We start from the raw sequence: 26902 nt of genomic DNA on the forward strand, positions 1-26902 counted from the left end.
GCATCGTTGCCTTTCTCAGGACACGTTCGGGTATCATGTCCAGAGACCATTTTGATGGAATGTGAGGGATGGATGGGAAGTTATTTGCAAATGACAAAATTCTAGGTTTTCTTTAGATTTAAACTGCTGAAAAACCAACCAACCAACCAACCAAAACAAACCCCACCACCCAAAAAAATACAAGGGAGAGCTCCCACATTACAGGTGTACATCATACTTCACAGCCAATTATAAACAGGTTTACCTGACCAGCTTAGCAAACAGACTCTCAAAGAAGAGGAATAGCAGGGCAGGTTCCTTCAAGCAGAGATATTGAAAGCAGAAAGAAGAATCTATTGAGAAAGAGGGAAGGTAAGACACAAGTAGAAACAGTTGACTGAAGGGAAAGCAAGAGGTTAGCTTTATGTGATCTAAAAGATGCAACTTAAAAGAAAGACAGGAAAATCTCCAGGCAGATTGCTTGCTGTTTCTCAGCAGCTATGATTAATTACAGTGACCACAATGACTGATTTTATTTTATTGTTGTGTTCACATCCACAAGGACACAGTCTCCATGTGGCCACCAATAAAATCTGACACTAGGGACACCACACCAAATTTCAGCTTTCTCTTTGGGACAAATGGGAGCATGAATTGAGGAAGTACTTTTAAGGCTGCACCTTTTACAAAGGGCAAGTGGACTGGGGGAAAGAAGCCACACAATGGTATGGCAAGGAGTTTGTTCTTTAATAAAATCCCCAAATTGAATCTTTAAGACCACAAGTGATGCCTTTCTTCAATATGGACACTTAACAGCTCCAGTTGCTCATCCCTGCTGTTCTCCACTCCACAGTTACCTGTTTCTGCTCCTTTCCACATCCGCAATGCTGCTTCCCACACTCCCAGCTTATTACTTTCATATCATGTTCTACTCTGATTCTTGTTGAAGCAATGGGCATGCTAAAGAGCCTTCAACAGAAATGACATTTAGACTCTGAAAGGATTAAAATATTTCAGTTGGGGTTAAAAATACACTTGGAAGATTTTTACAGGGCAAGAGCCAAAGCATAATTATTTCTTCCAAGATCTGTGGCTGACAACATCTAAATTAATGTTAGGCCTTTCACAGGTGGTAGATTAATGTCCCTCTCTACTAGAGAAGTGATCCTCTGAGCACTGTCTTTTTAAAGCACTCTGAAATTTAAGGGTGAGAGCTGATCTGTTTCATCTCCCCCCTTTGCTGACTACCCAGGCTTAAGTAGCCAGAGGCTCTCTGTGAACTTCCAAGAGAGGATTTAGAATCACAGAGTAGTTTAAGTCAGAAAAGATTATTGAGTCCAACCATTAACCTAGCACTGCCAAGTCCATCACTTAACCATGTCACTAAGTGCCACATCTATATGTCTTTAAATACTTCCAAGGATGTTAACTCAATCACTTTCCCTAGGCAGCCTGTTCCACCACTTTATAACCCTGTCAATAAAGAAAGTTTTCTCAGTATCCAATCTAAACCTCCCCAGACACAACTTGAGGCCATTTGCTCTTGCTCTGTCATGCAGCAACATTCCTCAAAAGACCATCAGTTGATTGAGGAAGCACTGTCACCACCTCTACCCCAGGAGAGAACCCAACTATTGATACTTACAGAAGGTTTTGGAGCAGGTGATTTGTTGCTCTCTGGGGTCTTGGTTAACCACTCATTGATACGACTGGAAACACCAACCTTCAGTCCAGCAGTCTCCTGCAAAACGATAAATCTGGTCAGAAGACTTTCAGAATACCTTTTGCTGTATTTTCCACCATTTAGACTAAAACAAAACAACAACCTAAAAACAATACAGAGGTCCTCACAGAGGCTATGGCTGGCTCATAATCATTCTGTGTGCTCTGTAGCTCTCCCACAGAATCATAGGATCAATAAGGTTGGAAAAGATCTCAGAGATCATCAAGTCCAACCTCTCACCCAACACCTCATGACTACTAAACCACGGCTCCAAGTGCCACATCCAATCCCCTCTTGAACACCTCCAGGGATGGTGACTCCACCACCTCCCTGAGCAGCACATTCCAATGGCCCATTACTCTTTTTGGGAAGAACTTTCTCCTTACCTCCAGTTGCCTGGGAGAAGAGACCAACCCCCACCTGGCTACAATCTCCCTTCAGGTAGTTGTAGACAGCAATAAGGTCTCCCCTGAGCCTCTTCTCCAGGGTAAGCAACCCCAGCTCCCTCAGCCTCTCCTCACAGGGCTATGCTCCAGACCTTTCCCCAGCCTCATTGCCCTTCTCTGGACACATTCAAGTGTCTCGATGTCCTTCTTAAATTGAGGGGCCCAGAACTGGACACATGACTCAAGGTGTGGCCTAACCAGTGCTGAGTACAGGGCAGAGTGTCCTCCTTGCTCCTGCTGTCCACACCATTCCTGATACTGGCCAGGATGCCATTGGCCTTGTCAACAAAAGCAGCTAGGCTGAATTATGGGAACCTGAAAGGCAAGGACAGGTCCATAACATAATTCTTTATAATCACAATACAGAAGTAGACACATACCTTATTTGGTGTTCCTGTCCCAGAGGGTGATGAGAAAACATTCCCTTTCTCCCACATGCTCTTGATGTTACGGACACCCTCGGCTGGAACGTGAAGGTCAGAGGCTGCAGCCCTCGCTGGTCTTGTAGCCTTTGTGCCCTGCTGAAGAATTGAGGCCCAGTGATGTTTAGTAATAAGAGCTGGAGTTGCAAGGCACTTGGACTGGTGGGGCAGTGCTATGGGATGGAACAGCTGTAAGAGGCTCTGGCAATGATCATGCAAAGATGGAAAGGAGTTGCCAGCTCGAAAGGTGCCACTAAGACTCTCCTCCTTTTAATTTGCAGTTGCACCCTCGATGTGGCCAGCTGTGAAATCTACACTTAGATTTTTTTGGGCTTTCTTCTAAAGCTAATAGCAAACCATAGCTCTGCACACAACTTTTCCAAGGCTGATTTATCAAAAAAATCAGCTTAAAAATTTAAAAAAAGCAACTTAAAGAAAAAAAGAAAAAGAAAGGAAAAAAAGAAAAGGCAAAACAAAAGGAAAACCTTTTTTTTTCTTTTTGTTTTTCCTTTTTTCCCCTAAGACTATGAAAAGCAAAAGCCCTCAGTTCTGGCTTCAAGGCACATTATTAGACTCTACTTGTCAAAATCACCTGGGGTCAGGTTTTACTTTTTTGTTTTGCTTGTTCTTCCTTTGACACTGCTTAACTGCCTGGTTCACTAAAGTGCTTCCCTCTGCCAAGGAATTTCCCTCTGAAGTGGCAGCCAGTAACACAGACGGAGTTCCTCGCTCCCCTGTGTGAGCTGCTGAGTCAGTTTTGCCAGAGAATAGAATAGAATAGAATAGAATAGAATAGAATAGAATAGAATAGAATAGAGGAGAGGTTTGGAGAGGAGAGGTTTGGAGAGGAGAGGTTCGGAGAGGAGAGGTTCGGAGAGGAGAGGTTCGGAGAGGTTCGGAGAGGAGAGGTTCGGAGAGGTTCGGAGAGGAGAGGTTTGGAGAGGAGAGGAGAGGTTTGGAGAGGAGAGGTTTGGAGAGGAGAGGTTTGGAGAGGAGAGGAGAGGTTAGAAGAGGAGAGGTTCGGAGAGGAGAGGTTCGGAGAGGAGAGGTTCGGAGAGGAGAGGAGAGGTTCGGAGAGGAGAGGAGAGGTTCGGAGAGGAGAGGTTCGGAGAGGAGAGGTTCGGAGAGGAGAGGTTCGGAGAGGAGAGGAGAGGTTCAGAGAGGTTCGGAGAGGAGAGGTTCGGAGAGGAGAGGTTCGGAGAGGAGAGGAGAGGTTCAGAGAGGTTCGGAGAGGAGAGGTTCGGAGAGGTTCGGAGAGGAGAAGAGAGGAGGGGAGAGGAGGGGAGGGGAGGGGAGGGGAGGGGAGGGGAGGGGAGGGGAGGGGAGGGGAGGGGAGGGGAGGGGAGGGGAGGGGAGGGGAGGGGAGGGGAGGGGAGGGGAGGGGAGTGGTTCGGAGGGGAGGGGAGAGGTTCGGAGGAGAGAGGGGAGAGGTTCGGAGGGGAGGGGAGAGGTTCGGAGGGGAGGGGAGAGGAAAAGAGAGGAGAGGAAAAGAGAGGAGAGTAAAAAAGAGAGGAGAGGAGAGGAGAGGAGCATAAAACAGGTTGGAAGAGACCTGAGAGATCATCAAGTCCAACCTATCATCCAACACCACCTAATCAACTAAACCATGCAACCAAACACCCCATCAAGTCTCCTCCTAAATACCTTCAATGATGGTGACTCCACCACCTCCCTGGGCAGCCCATTCCAACGGGCAATCACTCTCTCTGTGTAGAATTTCCTCCTAACATCCAGTCTGAACCTCCCCTGGCACAGCTTGAGACTGTGTCCTCTTGTCCTAGTGCTGGTTGCTGTGGTGAAGGCACATTATGCCCAGATATTGAATCTTGTCCCAGCATGTGGACAAGTTTGCCCTCCTTCAGGAGGAAGACAAAAGCCAAGGCATTAGCCAGGCCAGCACGCACCCAGCTCATGCAGTGCTCATGCAAATACCAAGTATGGGCATAATTCTAGCTTCACGCTTTCTATAGGCTGAAGCCAGTTGTTTATGAGAGTGCCCAATGGTCAAACCCGGCCTCGAGGAATCTATAAGTATCACCCCAGTGGGTAAACAAGTTGCCCCCTCTTTCATTTTGTCTCTGTGCTTGCTTGAGAGAACAACTCTCAAGCCACAGCCTCTGCCATTGAGCTTATTGTTGTTAGCATCTGTCATACATGCACGCATGCTGAAAGCCTCTGCATCGTGAGAAGCAATTGTGAGGATCATCTCCAGAGGGAGGACCTTCGCTGAGCACGAGAAGCCCAGCGTCGTCACAGCCGGTCGTACCGACCGGCAGAGCCCACCGTGCCATCGGAGGACTGAACCAGCCCCCGAGGGTAAGATCTGCCCAGATGCTGGGGAGAAAAGACTTGATCAAGACTGAGTTCACATGTGCCTAGCCCAGCCATAGCGGGGAGGAGCCGCCACGTGTGCCGCTCTGAGCCCTGTAAACCTCAGGGAAAACTAAAGCACTGTTCGTGCCTATACTGCACCAAACCCGGGACCACTCTGAGCATCCCGCTGTTCCTTTAAGCTCCGTAAATGACAATCCAGTGCTTAACACAGCCACATTCTCTCCCTGAGGTCGTTTACATCAGCCCTGAGATTTGCCATAGTCGGGCCGACCCAGAAGCCTTTGTCTGCTGGCGTATCCTCCAAGCCCGCCTACCGGCAACCGTCTCCTGCCCTGTCATGCAAGATGACTCCGAGAGCCGACCCCACGGGCCAGCCCCACGGGCTGACCCCGACCAGGACCGATCCCTGTTGCCTGGAGGGAATCGACTGAGTCCTGAAGGGAACCTGCTTCCGCACTAAGCCCAGGTTCCATTATTCCCTCTCCACTGCTGCGGAGAGAGGAGACTAACCCAACGCCGCCGTCCAACTCGACTAGGAACCAGTCCAGCGACAGTAGCCTGCCGGGCCGCCACCTTGCTACAAACAACAGCTACAGAGTATCTCCCACGTGCTTTCCATCCACTCGCACTCAGTTCAAAGTATCCGCATCTAGCAGAGTAATCACTGACGCATACAAAGATGATGATATTGCTGTGTATAGCCAGGAGCCACCCGCGTCCCGCCGAGTCGCCATCTAGAGGCCAAGCGGTGGAACTGCACCCTTCGTTATATAAATATAGAAATGGTCTGTAGAGAGTTCAATTAAGTTCTAATCATAACACTAAGCTGCTTATGGAATGTATTTCACAAACGTGCACTAGAACACGTATATAAGTAAGTGATTCATCGGTTATTAACAATTTTATAATTAATAAAAATAATATTGTCATAATTCATGTTTCATATTCATAAATGTAACAACCTCTTAATCACAGTTGCCTGGGAAAAGAGACCAATCCCAGGATGACTCTCAGCACTCTGCTAATGGTGCTCTCCTCAGCTGAGGAGAGGGTGCAGCTGTCACTCAAGAGATGCCTGCTCCTTGAAAGGCTACTTCAAGCTTACAAAGCAGAGCAGAGTGTAGCATGAAAGGGAAGACATGAATATGGGGGGTTGCTTAGATATAAATCAACATGTTTGCTATAGAGGTGTCTCAGGCAATTTGTCCTTGAAGTTACATTAAAACAAAACATGATTGAAAAAGCATTTATGACCAAAAATCCCTGCAATCCTTGAATGGCAAACTGTAGGGCTGGTTCAAGTCCCCAGAGCCCTTTGTCACTAGAGCACTGGTGACATGCAATTAACTTACCTCTATTGCACTTGTGTATTGCTCAAGTCTGCTGTCAATCTTGGAGACAACTGCTGTTGTGTGGGAGGGTTTCATACCACTGGAGGGAGTAGCAAAAACAAAGAGAGAAAAAAAAAAGAGAGAGAAATGAATTATTATTCCCTCCAGTTAAGCACTGCTGTTTTGACTGAACCTACTGCTTCAGTGCTTTACCTCTTCTGAGCTGATTTGTTCAAAAACTCCGCTCGCTCCTCTATCTAGAAAAGAGAGAAACAGCAGCTATGAGATTAAGGCTAATGAAAAGGTGGCCTGTACTAGGCCAGGCTAAAATGGCATTATAAATATCAAAAGATCAGTCTGAAAGAGGTGCACCCCAATAGGATTCACTACAGACATACACAGAGGTTTCATAGTTAGGAGCTTAATATGCCTCAGAGTTATGTAGGTAGATAGATACAGATATATAGAGATATATATCTATGTCTATCTATATCTATCTATATCTACATATAAATGATATAGAGATAAATAGAGATAGATAGAGATGATATAGATATACAGATATATACATATATAAAGGTGGACAATAATGTGCCCTTGTGGCCAAGAAGGCCAATGGGATCCTGGAGTGTATTCAGCAGAGTGTGTCCGGCAGATCCAAGGAGGTTCTCCTCCCCCTCTACTCTACCCTGGGGAAGCCCCACCTGGAATATTGCATCCAGTTTTGGGCTCCCCAGTTCAAGAGGGACAGGGATCTGCTTGAGAGAGTCCAAGGGAGGGCTACAAGGATGATGAAAGGGTTGGAGCACTGCCTGATGAGGAGACCTGGGGCTGTTTAGCCTGGAGAAGAGATGGCTGAGAGGGGAATCTAATCAATGTCTATAAATATCTGAGGGCTGGGGGTCAGGAAGGAAGGGACAGGGACAGCCTCTGCTCACTTGTGCCCTGGGACAGGACAAGGGGCAATGGATGGTAACTCCAGCACAGGAGGTTCCACTTCAACATGAAGAACTTCTTCACTGTAAGGGTTACAGAGCACTGGAGCAGGCTGCCCAGAGAGGTTGTGGAGTGTCCTGCAATGGGTTGGGGCAGATCCCCTCCCCACCACAGGCAGAAATAACGACTCAGGCAAACGGATTGCAAAAGTGATGGAAAGTTTAAATAGGAAAACAACAATAAACAACAATGAAAGTTTTACAGAGACCCACAAGCACCATGATAAAGAGAGAGATCCCAGAACATACCCAAGAACATCCCAAATCTCCCCAGGGCTCTTTCCTTCCCCCCCCCCCCCCCCCCCAATCCAGCCTTGGGCCTGGGCAGGCCCAAGGGAGGCAGCTCATGCCATTTTACCTAGGCAGCAGCAGGGGACGAAAGAGGAAGTGAAGACCCCGCATGGACATTTTATAGGGGAGCAGGGCATTATGGGAATGGAATACCTGGTTCCCTGTGACCACCCCCTGGGCTGGGCCCACCCCTTGGGACCTCCCAGGTGTGACCTGCGCAGTGGCATCTGGGCCAGCACCCAGCCTAAACCACCACACCTTCCCTAGAGCCTTTCCAGCCCTGTCTGGATGTGTGGGTGGTCTGTGTGACCTGTGCTGGATTCTCTGGTCCTGCTCTGGCAGGGGGTTTGGACTCCAAGGTCTCCAGAGGTCCCTTCCAACCCCTAACATCCTGTGAGCCTGTGATACATCTTCTGCATTAACATTTGCATACTGCATATTACTTCAGTGCCTCATTGATAACAAGAGAATCAAACCTCCAATACAGGAAGGAGAAAATGAGAAAAGTTCATCTTATGAAAGGGGTTGATAATCTCAAAATCTCTGTCAAACTCCCTCATGTCTTCCACAGAAATAAGTATCTCTTGAGACAGCAAATTTAATCAAGTTTTTCTGAGTTGAGGCATCAGACTAGGCCAGGTCTGGAGCTCAGCCACATTCCCTGTCTCATGCATGGTTTTGCAGGATACCGACAATCTCATTTCAGATCCAAAAATACCCCAACCCCACAACGATGAGACTATACTCTGGCCATGTTCAAGCAGGGGCACTGCTGAGTCAATACCTAGCAGGTGTTATAGAAACTGGGATCTTACATTTCATCACGATTCTCTGCTCTGCGTGTAGGAAATTATTCTACATTTTCCAGGGACAAAAGAGTTATGAAGGTCTCATAAGGCTTATGCCAAATCTCTTGATAGTTTGAAAACAAAAAGATTCCATCCCTAAATTAAGGGGGGGGGGGGGGGGGGGAGGAGGAATGGGGGGGATGATAGGGGGGAATCCATTTGTATTCTGGGTCAAGTATTACTTCTAACTTCCTTAAGTCTCCTTCACATTGCATTGTTCCACTTGTCCCAGACCTAACGGTTTTATTTAAGAGTGAAATACAGACAGGCAGCTCCAGGGGATGGAAAGTACTATTAGTCAGCCTGGCTGGATTCCTGGGGATTCCCCAGCCTCAGTATGATTTGTCCATGTTTAACAGAGGCTGCTGTGGAATTCAGGCCTTTACAGTAAGGCACTGACAACCATTCCTTTAAATGGTTCTCCTCAGTGCCCTTAGCACCCAGGCTGTACCAGAATACCAAATCCCACAGCAATCCCATCAAAGGGCATGTATATTTTATTTCTCAAGCCCATACATATTCCTTATGAGGACAGAATAAGGGCTGAGGGCTCTTCAGCTTGGAGAGGAGGAGAGTAAGGGCTGCCCTCATTCATGTTTATAAATATGGAAAGGGTGAGTGCCAAGAGGCTGGAGCCAGGCTGTGCTGGGTGATGCCCAATGACAGCACAAGGGGTAGTGGTGGAAGTTGAGGCATAGGAAGTTCCATGGAAACATGAGGAAGAATTTTTTTCCCTGTGAGGATGACAGAACACTGGACCAGGCTGCCCAGGGGGGTTGTGGAGTCTCCCTCTCTGGAGATATTCAAGACCAGCCTGGATGCATTCCTGTGTGATCTGCTCTAGGTGATCCTGCTCTGGCAGGGGGGTTGGACTGGATGAGCTTTCGAGGTCCCTTCCAGCCCCTAATATTTTGTGATATAAGCAAAAACTCAGGGAGTTCACTTCAGTGCAGAATTTGCTAAACAAGCTCACTGGAGGAACTCCAGCTAGCATCAGCACAGCACAAAAGCACCACTAAAGCACTAATATATATATGTGCATATATATATGTGTGTGTGTATATATATGTATATATAAAGTGCATACTTTACAGAGTAGTGTAGATTAGCAGTTTTAGTTGCCAATGTGTGATGTGAGGGCCGTCCTGCACATCACGATGGGCTTTGCTCCGTCGGGTCTGTACCAACTGCTCCAACACGCCGCTGGCAGGAGGTGGCAGCAATGCACCTGGCAGGCGCTGAAGAGCCCTACGCAGCCACACCAGTCTGCAGCTGCGGCTGCTCCCCTCACAGCCTTAACAGCTATGAGCTTAGTTTTGCCAAGAGGAAACAGAGTTCTCATTGCATAAAACCAGCAAGTAAATGATTTGATTGAAGTGCCTAAACAGATCTATGATGGTAACTTCAATCACGCCGCCTGTCCTCAGCTGTGGTTTTCCACAATGCTCACTTCGGTTTCACAACCAGAAATGCATCAAAATAGTGAGTTAGACCAACAAGAGCTGCTTGGGTTTGACCCTGCTCTGCCAGCCAGTAAAACCCTGGCTGGCCCAAGGACAAACAATATGAAATATCTCGAAGAACCAGGACTCAAGGTAACCATCTAAGAATTTACAGCACCTTCTAACTCAGATGAACTGAGATTCTATTTGAGAATTGGAGAATGAATCTTGTGGAGAGTGACTGAAGGAGATGGGGCTGCTTAGTTTCAAAAAGAGGAGGCTGAGGGGAGGCCTCATCACTCTACAGCTACCTGAAAGGAGGGTGTGGAGAGGTTGGTGCTGGTGTCTTCTCACAGACAATTAGAGATAGAACAAGAGGGAATGGCCTCAAGCTGCAACTGGGGAGGTTTAGACTGGACGTTAGGAAAAAAAATTTTCCCAGCAAGAGTTGTTGGCCATTGGAATGTGCTGCCCAGGGAGTTGGTGGAGTCAACAACCCTGGGTATGTTTAAGGTCATTTAGAATCATAGCATCAACAAGGTTGGAAAAGACCTCAAAGATCAAGTCCATCCTGTCACCCAACACCTCATGACTACTAGACGATGGCACCAAGTGCCATGTCCAATCCCCTCTTGAACAGCTCCAGGGATGGTGACTCCATCACCTCCCTGGGCACCACATTCCAATGGCCAACAACTCTCTCTGTGAAGAACTTTCTCCTCACCTCCAGCCTAAACTTCCCCTGGCACAGCTTGAGACTGTGTCCTCTTGTTCTGGTGCTGGTTGCCTGGGAGAAGAGACCAACCCCCAACTGGCTACAACCCCCCTTCAGGTAGTTGTAGACAGCAACAAGATGTGGTGCTTGGGGATATGGCTTAGGGATGAACTTTGTAGAGTAGGATTCTGTGTTGGGCTTAGTGATTCTGAGGGTCTTTTCCAACCTGAATGTTTCTGTGATTCTGTGAAGAGAGACAGATCTTAAAATATGCTTAGCTTCTTCATAGTCTTCCTGTGTCCAGGAAGGAGAGGAGTTTCAATACAGCAGGAAAACCTGGTGTAGTGAATGATGCTTATGGTCAGGATTGTGCCCAAATATTTCTAGGACATACTTCTCTATGTGTTAATCCTCCTTTGTTCCCCCTCCTTTCTGAAGGTGGCAGGGGGGGATCCTGGCGCCACTGAGTCCAGGTAAACAGCCTACCTGGGCGTGGTCTCACCCCTGTGGTACACAAGGGCCAGGCTATATGTTTGTTTCCCTGTTTATAGCATATGCTTATGCCGTATTTGGTAGGTGTCAGTTCATTGGTTAATCTTTGTGTTAGCAACAGATGCTCATTGGAGCAGTATTCACTGGGGCAAATGGTAAATAGGGGTTGTTTGGTAAATGAGCCTCCCACATTCGTGTTGGAGTCTGCATCTGTGTGTGTGCCAGTGCTGTTGTGGTCCACCTTGCCCGGGACTCAAACCAGTGCTCCAAGAGGCCTCGCGGTCCTTTGCCACCGCCACCCAGCTGCGTGCGGTGCCGTGGACAGTGCCCCGTGGGATCACCCGCTGCGTGATCCATCGCCGCAGGAGAAAACCTGGTAGCCCGTGTGAGCCAGCGTTGCTGAACCGCCATAGCCCCCCCGAGCGGGGAACCTTTGTGTCCTGGGAGAAGCAGCAGCCACGCGGCGCAGCCACGCGGCCGGCGCCATTTCCTATTACCTTATTACGGCACACCTGCGCCATGTTTTGTGGAATATAAACGTTATTGAGGGAAGGCTTCACAAAGTTCTCAGCTTGTGAGTGAGCCAAGCCTCTCTTTAGAGAGTTTCAGTTAAGGTAGAGTTTAAACTGCTCCGGGCGGAGGGTTGCCGGTCACTGACCAACCCCTCCCCCGCCGCTTTCCGAATCAGTTTCGATCCTAAGTTCCGTGAATCATTTGATTTAAGTGCCCATACATAAACATTCTGTGAAGAGAGTTCCACTAACTGAATATTGACACCGGTGAAGGGTGACTGTAGATACCCCGTTGCAGAGTTTGTGTATATATATATATCGAAATAAACTTAACATATATTTTCATTGATATATCTGCTGCTCTTTTCTGAGGGCATATTCACAACACCTGGCTTCAGGAGGCAATGGTGTAAGAGCAAGGGAAGGGTAACATGTACTCTTGGGCTTGTTATTACAAGGTCATTCTTTACCCACAGGGCAGAGCAGCTCTCAGAGCACCTACTGTGGTATCAGGAATAATCTGAGGATCATTCAGAACAGGAGAGTGAGGAAGACAAACAGAAAATAAGTTAAATAGGAAAGAGGAGTTAGGAAGTGACCCTCAGAATTGAACATAGCCCTCTGCCTGGGGAAGCAGGTGCTTTGTGTGGATGAATAACTAATTTCCTCACACTTATATGAGAATTTCTTCTGTGACCATGTTCCTGAAAACAGAGTAAGCATACTTTGAATACACTTAGAACAAACACACCTCTGTAAGTGTATTCAACACATAGGTCAAACAGACTGCAACAGAAACATCTAAAGGTCATTTGTCCACTGCACACCACACAAACTCCATGCAAAGGATTTAAAACGTTTGCCACATACAGTAAACAGGATTACAAAATAGATCTGTAAGGAAAAATAGGCAAAGAGAGGCAGTTAGCATAAAACACAAGATACTTCCCAATTTTAGTGCAGGAAATATGAGCAATCTTCCTGCTGCACTCATTTTCACATGATCTTGTTCAAAAGGCCACCCTATGGTTTGTTCTCATGGAATGCTTTCCAAAGCTTCTGACGAAGACCTGTACTCTGAAAAGCCAACCTGCCAGCCTCCAATTAAATTATGACCAGAAACAAAAATCACAGGATAGAATAGAATAGAATAGAATAGAATAGAATAGAATAGAATAGAATAGAATAGACCAGGTTGGAAAAGACCTTTGAGATCATCAAGTCCAATCTATCATCCAACACCATCTAAGCAACTAAACCATGGCACAAAGTGCCCCATCCAGTCTCTTCCTAAACACCTTCAGTCATGGTGACTCCACCCTCAGGAGGCATCTCTTCTACCTAACCTCAGTTGCTTCAATGATAAGCATTCAGTCAAAGCCACTCATTTTGGTTCCCTCTATAGACAGTGGAGAAGCAGAGGAGCTCATCTCATGAGTCTGCTGAACATGAGCTAGCAGTGTGCCCAGGAGGCCATGTAGGCCAATAGCATCCCACCCTGTATCAGGAATAGTGTGACAAAGAAGACCAGGGAAGTGGTTCTTCCCCTGGATTTAGCACTGGTGAGGTCACACCTTATGCACTGTGTTCATGTCTGGGCTTCTCACTACAAGAAAGACATTGAAGTGCTGGAGCAGGTCCAGAGAAGGGCAATGATGCTGGTAAAGGATCTAGAGAATAGGGCTAGTCTGGAGCAGCCAAGGGAACTTGGATTGTATAGTCTGGAGAAAAAGAGGCTGAGGGGAGACCTCATTGCCCTCTACATTAGAATAGAATAGAATAGAATAGAATAGAATAGAATAGAATAGAATACAATACAATACAATACAATACAATACAATACAATACAATACAATACAATACACCAGGTTGGAAGAGACCTTTGAGATCATTGAGTCCAGCCCATCACCCAACACCATCTAATCAACTAAACCATGGCACCAATCACCCCATCCAGTCTCTTCTGAAACACCTCCAGTGATGAGAGAAGGCTCCAAGGAGATCTTATTGTGGCCTTCCAAGATCTGGAGGGGGCCTACAAGAAAGCTGGGGAAGGACTTTTCAGGCTGTCAGGTAATGATAGGACTAGGGGGAATGGAAGAAAACTAGAAGTGGATAGATTCAGATTGGATGTTAGGAAGAAGTCGTTCCCCATGTGGGTGGTGAGACACTGGCACAGGTTGCCCAAGGAGGTGGTGGAAGCCTCATCCCTGGAGGTTTTTAAAGCCAGGCTGGATGTGGCTGTGAGCAACCTCTAGTGTGAGGTGTCCCTGCCCATGGCAGGGGGTTTGGAACTGGATGATCCTTGAAGTCCCTTCTAACCCTAACAATTCTATGATTCTAATACTGCTGTTACTGCCTACAGGAACTCCATCAGCCCTGAGAAATCCAAGTTGCTTCTGTCCCTGAGCTCATAATGAACTTGGCTTGGATTTACTTTGCATGCTTCCTCTTCACCATCCCTTCAGAAAAGACAAGCCCCAGTGCTGTCACTGGGAGGACTCCATGCTGCTAAAGCAGTGTCTCAGGTTTCAGGGAAATACCAAATTTAACAGCTGAAGCACCAGGATTTTTCAGCACTGTGTAGCCTGTGATTTATTAGAGGCCAAACCAGACAATCAGAGCAGTTCTTTCTAAATGTAAGCATGTATGTATATTATGTCCATTTATGTATGTCATCTAATGCATGGGGAGGAGTTGCACATCTTGGGCTCTCAATTCTGAATCTCCATGTCCTGCTAATCTATGCCCTCCCTGATTGATAAATGCAATGGCCATAAAATGGCAAAACATCACACAGCTTCCCAGTTTACCTCCCTTCATTCCTTTATCCTTGTAGTTCACTTGGTAGGCAGAGTGCCCTACTTTCCTTGTCTAAATCACTCCCAATAACTTCTTGGTTTCCTCCAAAAACCATCAAGAACAAGGAAGGAGAAAAAAAGATGCTTTGCCAGATTGTGGTCTAGGAGAAGTCAGAATGTACACACATATCATAGAGTATTTTAATATTGAGCCTTCCTTTTACTCATTATTAATCTCATCAGCCCACCCACAACTGTGCATTTAGTTCTCATGTAACTCATGACACATCACAGCATCACCAAGGTTGGAAGAGACCTCAAAGTTCATCAAGTCCAACCTGTCACCACAGACCTCAAGACCAAACCCTGGCACCAAGTGCCACGTCCAATCCCCTCTTGAACAGCTCCAGTGATGGTGACTCCACCACCTCCCTGGGCACCACATTCCAATGGCTAATGACTCTCTCTGTGAAGAATTTTCTCCTCACCTCCAGCCTAAACTTCCCCTGGCACAGCTTGAGACTGTGTCCTCTTGTTCTGGTGCTGGTTGCCTGGGAGAAGAGACCAACTCCCTCCTGACTATAACCTCCTTTCAGGTAGTTGTAGAGAGCAATAAGGTCTCCCCTGAGCCTCCTCTTCTGCAGGCTAAGCAACCCCAGCTCCCTCAGCATGTCCTCACAGGGCTGTGCTTCAGACCCCTCCCCAGCTTTGTTGCCCTTCTCTGGACACATTTGAGTGTCTCAAAGTCCTTCTTAAACTGAGGGGCTCAGAACTGGACACAGTACTCAAGGTGTGGCCTAACCAGATGACACATTCATCAAGGGAGAAAATATGTGCCAGATGCTTTACAAGTCAAAAAAACCCACTTGAGTAGTGGATAACAGGTAGTGAGAAAGCTGTGTGCCAATCAGGGTAGAGCAGCCTGAGATGTACTGTCCTCAACAAGCTGGAGTTTGACATCAAATTTGCCATCAGGTTACTACATTGAGATCAGTGTCTCCTCAGCTATTGACCATGAAAGGTCAAGGAATAGTTTCAGTTGTGAAGCACAACAGCATTATATAACTACTCTGGCTACCCAAAGACACCTGACTGGGCTTTGTGCAGTGCCATCAGGTTTCTCAGAGAGAGAAACAGAGGGTGAAAATGTGTACAGAGTTGCTTATGTCAGCTTCTGTAATAAACAGCTTTTACCTAACAAGCCAGAAAAACCAGCAGCAATTATCATTATAAAGTTGGGCCTTGGATGTTTAATGCCATTTGGAAAATTCCATCTTTCCTCCCAAAATACACTCAGTAGAGTATGCAGAATCAGGCCAAAAGTTCTGTGCAAGTTATTTGCTGCCAAATCCAACGGTTTTCCCCTACTGTCCAAGTGCTGGGTGCTGCACTTTGGCCACAACAACCACATGTAGTGCTACAGGCTGGGGTCAGAATGGCTGGAGAGCAACCAGGCAGAAAGGGACCTGGGGGTACTGGTTGACAGCAGTTGAACATGAGCCAGCAGTGTGCCCACGTGGCCAAGAAGGCCAATGGCATCCTGGCCTGCATCAGGAATGGTGTGGCCAGCAGGAGCAGGGAAGTCATTGTGCCCTGTGCTCAGCACTGGCTAGGCTACACCTTGAGTCCTGTGTCCAGTTCTGAGCTCCTCAATTTAAGAAGGACATTGAGACTCTTGAACGTGTCCAGAGAAGGGCAATGAGGCTGGGGAGGGGTTTGGAGCACAGCCCTGTGAGGAGAGGCTGAGGGAGCTGGGGTTGTTCAGCCTGGAGGAGGCTCAGAGGAGACCTTCTTGCTGTCTACAACTATCTGAAGGGAGGTTGTAGCCAGGTGGGGGTTGGTCTCTTCTCCCAGGCAACCAGCACCAGAACAAGAGGACACAGTCTCAAGCTGTGCCAGGGGAGGTTTAGGCTGGAGGTGAGGAGAAAGTTCTTCCCAGAAAGAGTAAATAGCCATTGGAATGTGCTGCCCAGGGAGGTGATGGAGTCACCATCCCTGGAGGTGTTCAAAAAAGGATTGGATGTGGCACTTGAAGCCATGGTTTAGTTACTCATGAGGTGTTGGGTGACAGGTTGGACTTAATGATCTCTGAGGTCTTTTCCAATCTTATTGATTTTGTGATTCTATGATTCTAAGTATGTTGTCTCTATATTTCAGGTTCAGATGAGAAGTCAAAAAGCGAGTACAGTCAAAAGAATTTGGGCATTATTTGCTAGAATTGGCCCCAAAACAGCACAGGTTGCTCCAGATCAGTTCAAAATGGAACTGTCTTTGGGGGGAAATACAATTTTGAGCAATGCAGTTTGTCACTCATCAAATACAGTTCTTAATCCCACAGGGATCCAGTGTGTGTTTCAATGAGCTGCTACATGAAAACCTCCTGCCTGGTTCTTTTCTCCCATAAAGCCCACCAAGGGGCCTTTTTTGACAATCATTTTGGACTCTTAAATGACTAATGGCACAAAATGTGAAAGGGAAAAGATAGCTAAATCCACCTGACAGATCTGTGGTCCCAGCTTAAGCTGAGAAAGTAACTGGACTGGCTACCCAAAGAAGGTTCCCAGTAATTTCAGTGGGGTCAGGATTCCTTTTCCACGCTGAACAACCATTTGATTGCTTTATCTGATTTCCAATATAATAGAGGCCACAGAAGACCACTTAGAAATTGTCTTAGTAATTAGAAATTCATGCAGCAACAGAAGGTGTTTGGTTTGGTTTGGTTTTTCCCTCTGTTATGTAAAAATACTAAGTTCAGCCATGTACTTCTAGATATTATTTTTAGGGAGGTTAGACATAATCTAGAACTCCCACATAGGGCAATTTCACCTAATGATAATTAAGCTGAGTGTGCCTAAAGACAAAGTAATCTGGCAATGAAGGAAGCGGTTGTGGATGTGGAAAGAGAGAAAGAACATTTGGGATCTTGATCTGCTTCAGTTCACAAAGCTCTCCTATAACAAATTGATGTTGAAAATCAATCTCAATAATACAGCCATAAGGTTCCAAAACAATTTTCTTCTGAAGGTCCTTTCTAGACATTTTTCACCAGCAAGAACAGGGAATCCCCAGACTAAACTATTTTAGCAAGGGTCTCAGATTTTCAGTCATCCCAATGAATGAAGGCTTTCAGCTAAAGGTTTCAGGCTGTAATCTATTTCAGAGCATTATCCCAGGTCCATTTCAAGTACTTGCACCATGCTTTGATGGTTTTGGCTGTTGGCTTGGAGTGCAACCCCCAATTACTTTTTGTGTAAGGTATAAATATTAGCAGGCAGGTTACCTTGAGAGATGAACCTTTGGGACTGAAGCATTTAAATGGCTTCTTGTCTTCAGATACACCATCCTCTGGCATCTTTTGACGTTTCTCAGCAGCTTCAGCCCTTCGCCTTTCAATCTCTTCTTTCATCCTCCTCTTATCCTCCTTAAAATAAAAAATACCAACTGTCACTTTTCTTTCAGAGACCACATCACCATCACTGCAGCCCTGCAAGCATTTACCACATTTTCTAAGAACAGATTCTTCTGTAAGTCATAAAAGGGCAGTGACCTATCTGAAATGTAGCAATGTATTACTGCTAATCTGTCACAGTGTTCAGGGAGGAGGGAAGGCAGTTAGTTTGGGTCTCCTTACAGAGCAAAGAATACAGAATTAACCTGGTTGGAAAAGACCTCAGAGATCATCAAGTCCAACCTATCACCCAACACCATCTAATCAACTAAACCATGGCACCAAGTGCCACATCTAGTCTCTTTTTAAATACATCAAGTGATGGTGACTCCACCACCTCCCTGGGCAGCACATTCCAATGGCCAATCTCTTTCTGGGAAGAACTTCTTCCTCACCTCAAGCCTAAACCGCCCCTGGTTCAGCTTGAGAGTGTGTCCTCTATTTCTGTCACTGATTGCCTGGGAAAAGAGACCAACCCCCACCTGGCTACCACCTCCCTTCAGGTAGTTGTAGACAGCAAGAAGGTCTCCCCTGAGCCTCCCCTTCTCCAGGCTAAGCAACCCCAGCTCCCTCAGCCTCTCCTCACAGGGCTGTGCTCCAAACCCCTCCCCAGCCTCATTGCCCTTCTCTGGACATGTTCAAGAGTCTCAATGTCCTTCTTAAACTGAGGAGCCCAGAACTGGACACAGTACTCTAGGTGTGGCCTAACCAGTGCTGAGTACAGGGCACAATGACCTCCCTGCTCCTGCTGGCCACACTATTCCTGATGCAGACCAGGATGCCATTGGCCCTCTTGGCCACCTGGGCACACTGCTGGCTCATCTTAGACTGAATGTTAGGAGCAATTTCTTTACTATGAGGGTGGTGGAACACTGGAACAAGTTGCCCAGGGATGTGGTGGAGTAGAAGTAAAGCAGTAACAACAAAGTAACAAAACCACACTCCAGTGCTTCATATTTAACACTTACCTCCTCTCTGGCTTTTCTTTCAGCCTCCTCCTGCTTCTTCTTCTGTTCCTCTTCTTCCAGGATCCTGCGGCGCTCCTCCCGCCTTCTCTTCAGTTCATCCAGCTCTGCGGCTGCCTCCTGCTGCTTCTCCTTCAGCTTTGCTTCCTCAGCATTTGCAGTCCCTTTCAAATTGGAGCGGCTACAGAGTCACAGAGTCACAGAATTACTGAGGCTGGAAGAGACCTCTGAGATCACCAAGTCCAGCCTACAGCCTGACACCACCACATCAGCTGACCCATGCCACCAATTGCCACATCCAATCTTTTCTTGAAAACCCCCAGGGCTGGCTACTCCACCACCTCCCTGGGCAGTCCATTCCAGTGTCTAATCAGCCTTTCCATGAGGAAGTGTTTCCTAATATCCAACCTAAACCTCCCCTGGCACAGCTTCAGGCCATGTCCTCTTGTCTTATCTTGGGAGAAGAACCTGACCCCCACCTGACCATAACTTTCTTTTAGATAGTTGTAGAGAGAGATAAGGTCCCCTCTAAGGGGCTAGGAAAGAAATGAAAGGGAAGGTGATGCAGAACAGGTTTTCCCTTCCTGGCCAGGGCTACCTGCTGCCATGTGCTCACCAGTAAAACAAGAGCCTGGCACTTAAAGATATTGCATTAGGAGACCTCTTGCTCCTTGCTAACTGCAGTGGGCCCAAAACATCTCCATCAGGGGACAGCAGGCTGGGATACTACAAGGAGTACCTCTCCCATGTGCTGCCAGCAAGGAAGGAGTCTCTCCTATACTTCGGTGCACATGAGCTGCATCATCCTGCCTAAGAACTCAGGCTACCTCACTTTTAAGGGAATTCAGTAACTGAGCTTGAAATATTTAACATCTCACGTGACTTCAGCAAGAGACATCATACCCCTGTGGTATAGAGTAAACTGTTTCCTTATTCTCCTCCACCTCCCAAGCTCCTCTGCTTTCCAGAGATTCTGGGAATCTCTATTCCCTACTGTCACAGGCTCACAGGATGTTAAGGGTTGGAAGGGACCCTCAGAGATCATTGAGTCCAACCCTCCTGCCAGAACAGGATCACAGAAGCTAGCACAGGTCACACATGAATGCATCCAGATGGGTCTTGAAAGTCTCCAGAGAAGGAGACTCCACAACCTCTCTGGGGAGCCTGTTCCAGTGCTCTTTGACCCTCACAGTGAAGAAGTTCCTCCTCATGTTGAAGTGGAACCTCCTGTGCTGTAGTTTACATCCATTGCCTCTTGTTCTGTCCCAGGGTGCAACTGAGCAGAGCCTGTCCTCGCCCTCTTGACACCCATCCCTCTTAAATCCCCCCGCAGTGTTCTCTTCTCCAGACTAAAAGGCCCCAGGTTTCGACAACAGGAGATCAGTATTGAGGTGCTGGGTGGAGGAACTTTTGTAAGCACCTCTTTCATAGAATCAACCAGGTTGGAAAAGACCTCAGAGATCATCAAGTCCAACCTTGGAGATTGGAGATTGGACGTGGCACTTGGTGCCATGGTCTAGTCGTGAGGTCTGTGGAGACAGGTTGGACTCGATGATCCTTGGGGTCTCTTCCAACCTTAGTTATACTGTGATACTGTGATACTGTAACCTATTACCTAATACCTAAACACCTCCTGACAACTAAGCCATGGTTCCAAGTGCCACATACATATCCAATCCTTCTTTGAACACCTCCAGTGATGGTGACTCCACCACCTCCCTGGGCACCACATTCCAATGACCAATTACTCTTTCTGGGAAGAAATTTCTCCTCACCTCCAGCCTAAACCTCCCCTGTCACAGCTTGAGACTGTGTCCTCTTGTTCTGGTGCTGGTTGCCTGGAAGAAGAGACCAACCCCCACCTGTCTACTACCTCCCTTCAGGTAGTTGGAGAGAGCAGCTGTTGGTGCTAAGAAATGAGGTTGGTTGGCAGCTTTCAGACAAGGAATTGAAATGAGTGGTTTGTGGTAGCCAAAACATGTGAAAACATTGTGGAAAACAAACCAGCAAGCAAACAAAAGCTACATTATATCATACTTAGGATTTCTGTAGTCCTGTATGAAAATAGGGAGGAAGGCAGATGGGAGGGAAGGTGAGGAAGGGAAGCCATAAAATAGGAGTTTACTCCATGTTTCTCTTACAGAATGATGTAGAGAAGACATGGATAAGGTTTTTTGTTAGCCTCCACTACCCTATTTTATTCTCAGTCTTCACCATTGAGAGTTAGCCAAGTTCCATGCTTCCTAACTGATATGTTCAAGTGCAAACAAGCCAGGTTCTACACATGGGCCACAACCACCCCATGCAGTGCTACAGGCTGGGGTCAGAGTGGCTGGAGAGCAGCCAGGCAGAAAGGGACCTGGGGGTGCTGGTTGACAGCAGCTGAACATGAGCCAGCAGTGTGCCCAGGTGGCCAAGAAGGCCAATGGCATCCTGGTCTGCATCAGGAACAGTGTGGCCAGCAGGAGCAGGGAGGTCATTCTGCCCTGTACTCAGCACTGGTTAGGCCACACCTTGAGTCCTGTGTCCAGTTCTGGGCCCCTCAGTTTAGGAAAGATGTTGAGATGATGGAAGGTGTCCAGAGGAGGGCAACAAAGCTGGGGAGGGGTTTGGAGCATAGCCCTGTGAGGAGAGGCTGAGGGAGTTGGGGTTGCTTAGCCTGAAGAAGAGAAGGCTCAGGGGAGACCTTATTGCTGTCTACAACTCCCTGAAAGGAGGCTATAGCCAGGTGGGGGTTGGTCTCTTCCCCGAGGCAATCAGTACCAGAACAAGAGGACACAGTCTCAAGCTGCACCAGGGGAGGTTTAGGTTGGAGGTTAGGAAGAAATTCTTCATAGAGAGAGACTGGCCATTGGAATGTGCTGCCTGGGGAGGTGGTGGAGTCACCATCACTGGAGGTGTTTAGGAGGAGACTGGATGTGGCACTTGAAGCCATGGCTTAGCTGATCAGATGGTGTTGGATGATAGGTTGGACTTAATGATCTCAAAGGTCACTTCCAACCTGGTTAATTCTATTCTATTCTATTCTATTCTGTTCTATTCTATTCTATTCTATTCTATTCTATTCTATTCTAACCCAAGCCCAACAATGTGGAGGCATTTCATTAGAAAACAGGCCAAGAGCCTCTGTTCATACCTAATAACCCAATGAACACTAGAGACTTTGCTGATGTTACCAACCAAAGTCTTCTGGCTCCGTTGATAAAAGGCTATTAAACAGACTCCTCCCCACATTTGGGAAAGAGTAGAAGAAAACCAGAAAAAGATTAAAGAGAAAAAAGGAGTGGAAACTCAGTTCTACATGTTGCCACTAAGGCCTTTCTCCCACAGGAAGTAAAGCAAAAGAAAACACAACAGAAGTATTTTTAGAAAACCATTCTCAAGTTATTAATGATGTGACCCAAGTCATGAAGCAGGACAGTTCTGAGCAAGGCTGATTTCCTGCTATTCCATCTCTGCTGTTTGGCCTTAGGTCAGGATGTCTCCATGGACTTTTGAACTGCATTTTATGTTGAGAAAGTTTGTTTTTTCCTGGAAGAATCATGAAGGGAATGCTGAGATACAACAGAAAATCCCATCTGCTTGCTCAAAGTGCCTGGAGAGCTTAACCTTTTCTTTCTCAGTGTCAATGTAAAAGAGGAAGAGAAGTGAAGGAGTAAATAAAATAGATTTCTAACCTATTCATTCCTAAAAGGAAGACTTCTGCTCTGCTTCATGTATACAGAATACAGAATTAACCAGGTTGGAAGAGACCTCAGAGATCATCGAGTCCAACCTATCACCCAACACCATCTAATCAACTAAACCATGGCACCAAGTGCCTCATCCCATCTCTTTTTAAAGACTTCCAGTGATGGTGACTCCACCACCTCACTGGCCAGCACATTCCAATGACCAATTACTCTTTCTGGGAAGAACTTCTTCCTAACATCCAGCCCAAACCTCCCCTGGTGCAGCTTGAGACTGTGTCCTCTTGTTCTGGTGCTGGTTGCCTGGGAGAAGAGACCAACCCCCACCTGGCTACAACCTCCCTTCAGGTAGTTGTAGACAGCAAGAAGGTCTCCCCTGAGCCTCCTCTTCTCCAGGCTAAGCAACCCCAGCTCCCTCAGCCTCTCCTCACAGGGCTGTGTTCCAAACCCCTCCCCAGCTTTGTTGCCCTCCTCTGGACACCTTCCAGCAACTCAACATGTTTCTTAAACTGAGGGGCCCAGAACTAGACACAGGACTCAAGGTGTGGCCTAACCAGTGCTGAGTACAGGGCACAATGACCTCCCTGCTCCTGCTGGCCACACTGCTCTTGATCCAGTTCAGGATGCCTTTGGCCTTCTTAGCCATCTGGGCACACTGCTGGCTCATGTTCAGTCTACTATCAACCAGTACCCCCAGGTCCCTCTCTGCCTGGTTGCTCTCCAGCCACACTGTCCCCAGCTTGTAGCACTGCATGGGGTGGTTGTGGCCAGTGTCTATCTCCTCCTTGTAACAGGTAGAATCCTTTATTAATAAACTGTTGACTAGAAATGTACCTTCATTGACTTTCCCAAGATAGCCATAAGGTAAATACTTTCTTAGAAGGAAAAATAAAAATTAAACTGTGAGGTAGCCGATACAAAGACCACAAATTTCAGGATGTTTTGGGTTAGAAAGGGTTTCACCTAGCTAAAGAATCACCTTTACTATTATTAAGCTATGAGTTTCAAAGTTTTCCTTGAAATCAAGAGAGAAGCTCTTTCAAGAGTGGACGGTGGACTGGACTGTGCTGCATATTGATATGGAGTCTGATTAAAAGCAGGTGGACTAAAAGCACCTCTCCTATGGAGACAGACTGAGGGATTCAGATCGGATGTTAGGAAGAAGTTCTTCCCCAGGAGGGTGGTGAGATACTGGCACAGGTTGCCCAGGGAGGTGGTGGAAGCCTCATGCCTGGAGGTTTTTAAGGCCAGGCTGGATGTGGCTGTGAGCAACCTGATCTAGTGCGAGCTTGGAACTGGATGACCTTTGAGGTCCCTTCCAACCCTGACAATTCTATGATTCTATAATTGAAAATAGGTTACTTCACTAAAGGCAGAGATTTGTCTTTAAAAATGTAGAGAACACAAAATCTGGGCTGTTGGCATTACTGGCCTCTGTGCAGATCTTAGAATTCTGGGTCCTTCAAGGAAGGAAAGCCTCAGCAGAGGAAAAAAGAAGTCACTTGTCTCTAGTGAAGGTGCAAGTTTATTCACCTCTGCATTCTGTACTTCGTTTTGTTACTGCAACAATTTGGGGACAGTTTGTTAGAATATAGACCAAGAGCCTTAACCCATGCAATATACACCAAGAGCCTTAATCCATCCTTACAACCCAGTGAATGCCAGAGCCTCTGCTGATGCTGTCTTCTACTCAGCTGCTACAGGGCTATTCAGCAGAGCCCTAGGAACGGCCCCTGCTCTGCTACACCGTGAGCAAACCCAGTGCTTACTTGGAACTTACCCAAAGGCATTCTCAGTAGGTTTAAGTTTTGGGGCAGTGAGTTCACGTTCTCCATTCTGTGCCTTTTGCTCAGGGACTCCCTTCTTACGATCCCAGATGCTTTTCATTTCCTCTTTGGGTGCTTTTCCTTTATCCTGGTCATCTTTTACCTGCTCAGGAGACACCATCAATCGTAGAAGAAACACAAGGGAAAAGATAAAAAGAAGTCACAATGAGGAATTCTAAATGGCATCTGATTTCCTTGCATTAATGATTAACTAATCAGCCCTATTTGAAACCTGTGTGTGCTTTATCCAGAAGTAGTCTTTAAAGCTCTAAACTGTGACTAACCACCACTCTGCTGTCCTGATACAAATTCAAGCTGAAAACATCTTGAATAAAGCCTTCAGTCTTCTGTGAAGGTTTGTTGTAGCCATGGGACTATACCACCACAGCGTTTCATTACTCAAGCACCCCAACCCTTTTCCCTCCCCCTGCAGTATCATTCACCTGCTGCCTGGTAAGATTGTGAGCTGCAGACTCTTTGGGACTAGCCTTGTTGATGCATTCTTGGTAGAAGGTTTAGGGCATGGGTGCAATAAAAAAAAAATAAATCCAAAATAATATTCATGGATTGTCAGGTTTGCTCAACAAAGTTCACCTCTTTCCAGTATCACAGCAGATGGATACTTCAGAATTGCAATAATTATCTTTGAATCAGAGTAAAAGTCCCAGTCCTACCAGGGGCTAGTCAAGGATGGTGTTATCAGACATGGAGGTTTAACCCTATGAAGAAGCAAATACTCTCTCTGAAAACACTAGAGCAAAATCTCCCTCAGAAAGCTTTGTCCTATGGCTCTTAATAGTAATTAAGTGCTGGCTGGGTGAGGAGTGGCTCAAGAGCAGTCTGGAGGAGAAGGACTTGAGGGTATCAGTTGGTGCCAAACTCAACATGAGCCAGCAAAGGTCACTGGCAGCCCAGAAGGCAGCCATTTGCTGGGCTGCATCCAAAGCAGTGAGAGCAGCAGGACAAGGAGGGGATTATGCCCCTCTGCTCTGCTGAGAGCCCACTGCATCCAGTTGTGGTGCCCCCAGCATAAGAGGGGCATGGATCCAGAGGAGGCTATGAAGATGATCAGAGGGCTGGAGCACCTCCACTAATGGGACAGGTGACAGTTGTTCAGCCTGGAGAAGACAAAGCTATGGGGAGACCTTAGAGCAGCCTTTCAGTACCTGAAGGGGGCTACAAGAAAGCTGGGAAGGATTTTTTGCAAGCGCTTCTAGTGATAGGACAGGAGGGAATAGGTGGAAGCTGGAGGAAGACAGATTTACACGGGAGATTAGGAAGAAATTCTTCACAGTGAGGGTGGTGAGACACTGGAACAGGTTGCCCAGAGAGGTTGTGGATGAAATCTCCCTGGAGGTGTTCAAACCTAGGTTGGATGAAGCCTTGAGAGCCTGCTCTAGTGGGAGGTGTCTCTGCCTGTGGCAGGGGCATTGGAACTAGATGATCTTTAAGGTCCTTTCCACCCCAAACCATTCTATGAGTCTATGAATCTATATTTAGTGAATAAATTTAACTTTCCAGTTTTCCTTCAGAGCTATGAGCATGAAGTGTTTGTCAACAGCACAGAACAACTCATCACAGCATCCTGAGTCATGGCTAGACACTGAGAAGGAGGATATGGACTGATTTAAGCTCTTTATCCTCAGGTAGGTTTAAACCTACTCAGACCACTAGCCTAATTAAACTTTCAACAGCAGCAGATATAACATTTACCTCTTTGGTTGGGTTTTTCCCTGCTCTAATATGCTGGGGGAAAACTCTAGCTGGCAAGCAAGAAATACCTCCTTGTGAAAAAATTGTATGAAGACTTTTAGCCAAGCAATACCTTTGTCCTCTGGGAGCCTGTTGCCATCCTATTTGCTAACTAGGGAAAAAAAGAAGTTCCATAGCAGTTGTCTGCAGCACAACTGCTTTAACGGTGCTCCAGAGTCCACCTGGAAATGAAAAGCTAACACACACAGACACCACCCCAAAGCAAACAAAACTGCTGTCCTTCATCACTGAAGAAGAACTTCTGGAGAGGTAATATCTTTACCAAGAAAGAATGAGTTCAGAGTCTTCAAAGACAAGATTCTCCTAAGGCACTGAATTAAGCTGCAGAGTGAAGTCTCGAAGTCAGCCTCTGACTTCCCCTGAGGCCCAGTTTGCTTGCTCACAGAAACTGCGACAGCTGGCAATGCTGAGATGGTATTCACTGCAAGCACGCTCTGGGTGGTTAAACTACTCCAGCAAATTTGCCACTGGTGAGAGATGTTGGACACAATCCATGGAGGCATTTGCCCTGTCCTGAAAGCAGCAGGAGGCATTTGCCCTGTCCTAAAAGCAGGCAGCGGCAGCGCAGACTTTTCATAACCCTCTCCTGCCAGTCAGCTTCAGCCATGACCTGGCAGATGAGCCCTGGCTGAAAAGAGGGTAGTTCAGTTTCTCTGACCATGCATTCTTTAGGCATGATGCTGTAACTGCTAGCAAACAAGGCCATTATTACTAGGAGCCTCAAGGAATGCTTTTCTGTTTTCTAGGAGCTGAGATGAGACAACCAGGGCTATTCACTGAGCCTGACAAATGTCATCAGACAGGAACATCTTTGGAGGGGTCCCAAATCTGGGCAAGACTGTAGCTAGTGATTGTGTTCACAGCAAAAGT

General features: G+C 46.9%; 1 protein-coding gene across 1 annotated transcript in view; it reads right to left on the minus strand.

Moving 5' to 3' along the window:
• CALD1 (caldesmon 1) overlaps positions 1 to 26902 on the minus strand; it is a 131226-nt gene that overhangs the window by 3673 nt on the left and 100651 nt on the right. The window contains exons 6-12 of the mRNA XM_009902788.2: positions 24214 to 24362; positions 18748 to 18925; positions 17612 to 17752; positions 6449 to 6492; positions 6257 to 6335; positions 2529 to 2666; positions 1625 to 1720 (exon numbers count right to left, since the gene is read on the minus strand). Coding sequence (XP_009901090.2) covers positions 1625 to 1720; positions 2529 to 2666; positions 6257 to 6335; positions 6449 to 6492; positions 17612 to 17752; positions 18748 to 18925; positions 24214 to 24362 — 825 coding nt within the window. The remainder of the gene's footprint in view (positions 1 to 1624; positions 1721 to 2528; positions 2667 to 6256; positions 6336 to 6448; positions 6493 to 17611; positions 17753 to 18747; positions 18926 to 24213; positions 24363 to 26902) is intronic.

Source organism: Dryobates pubescens, chromosome 15 (assembly GCF_014839835.1).
Source record: "Dryobates pubescens isolate bDryPub1 chromosome 15, bDryPub1.pri, whole genome shotgun sequence".
NCBI lineage: Eukaryota > Metazoa > Chordata > Aves > Piciformes > Picidae > Dryobates > Dryobates pubescens.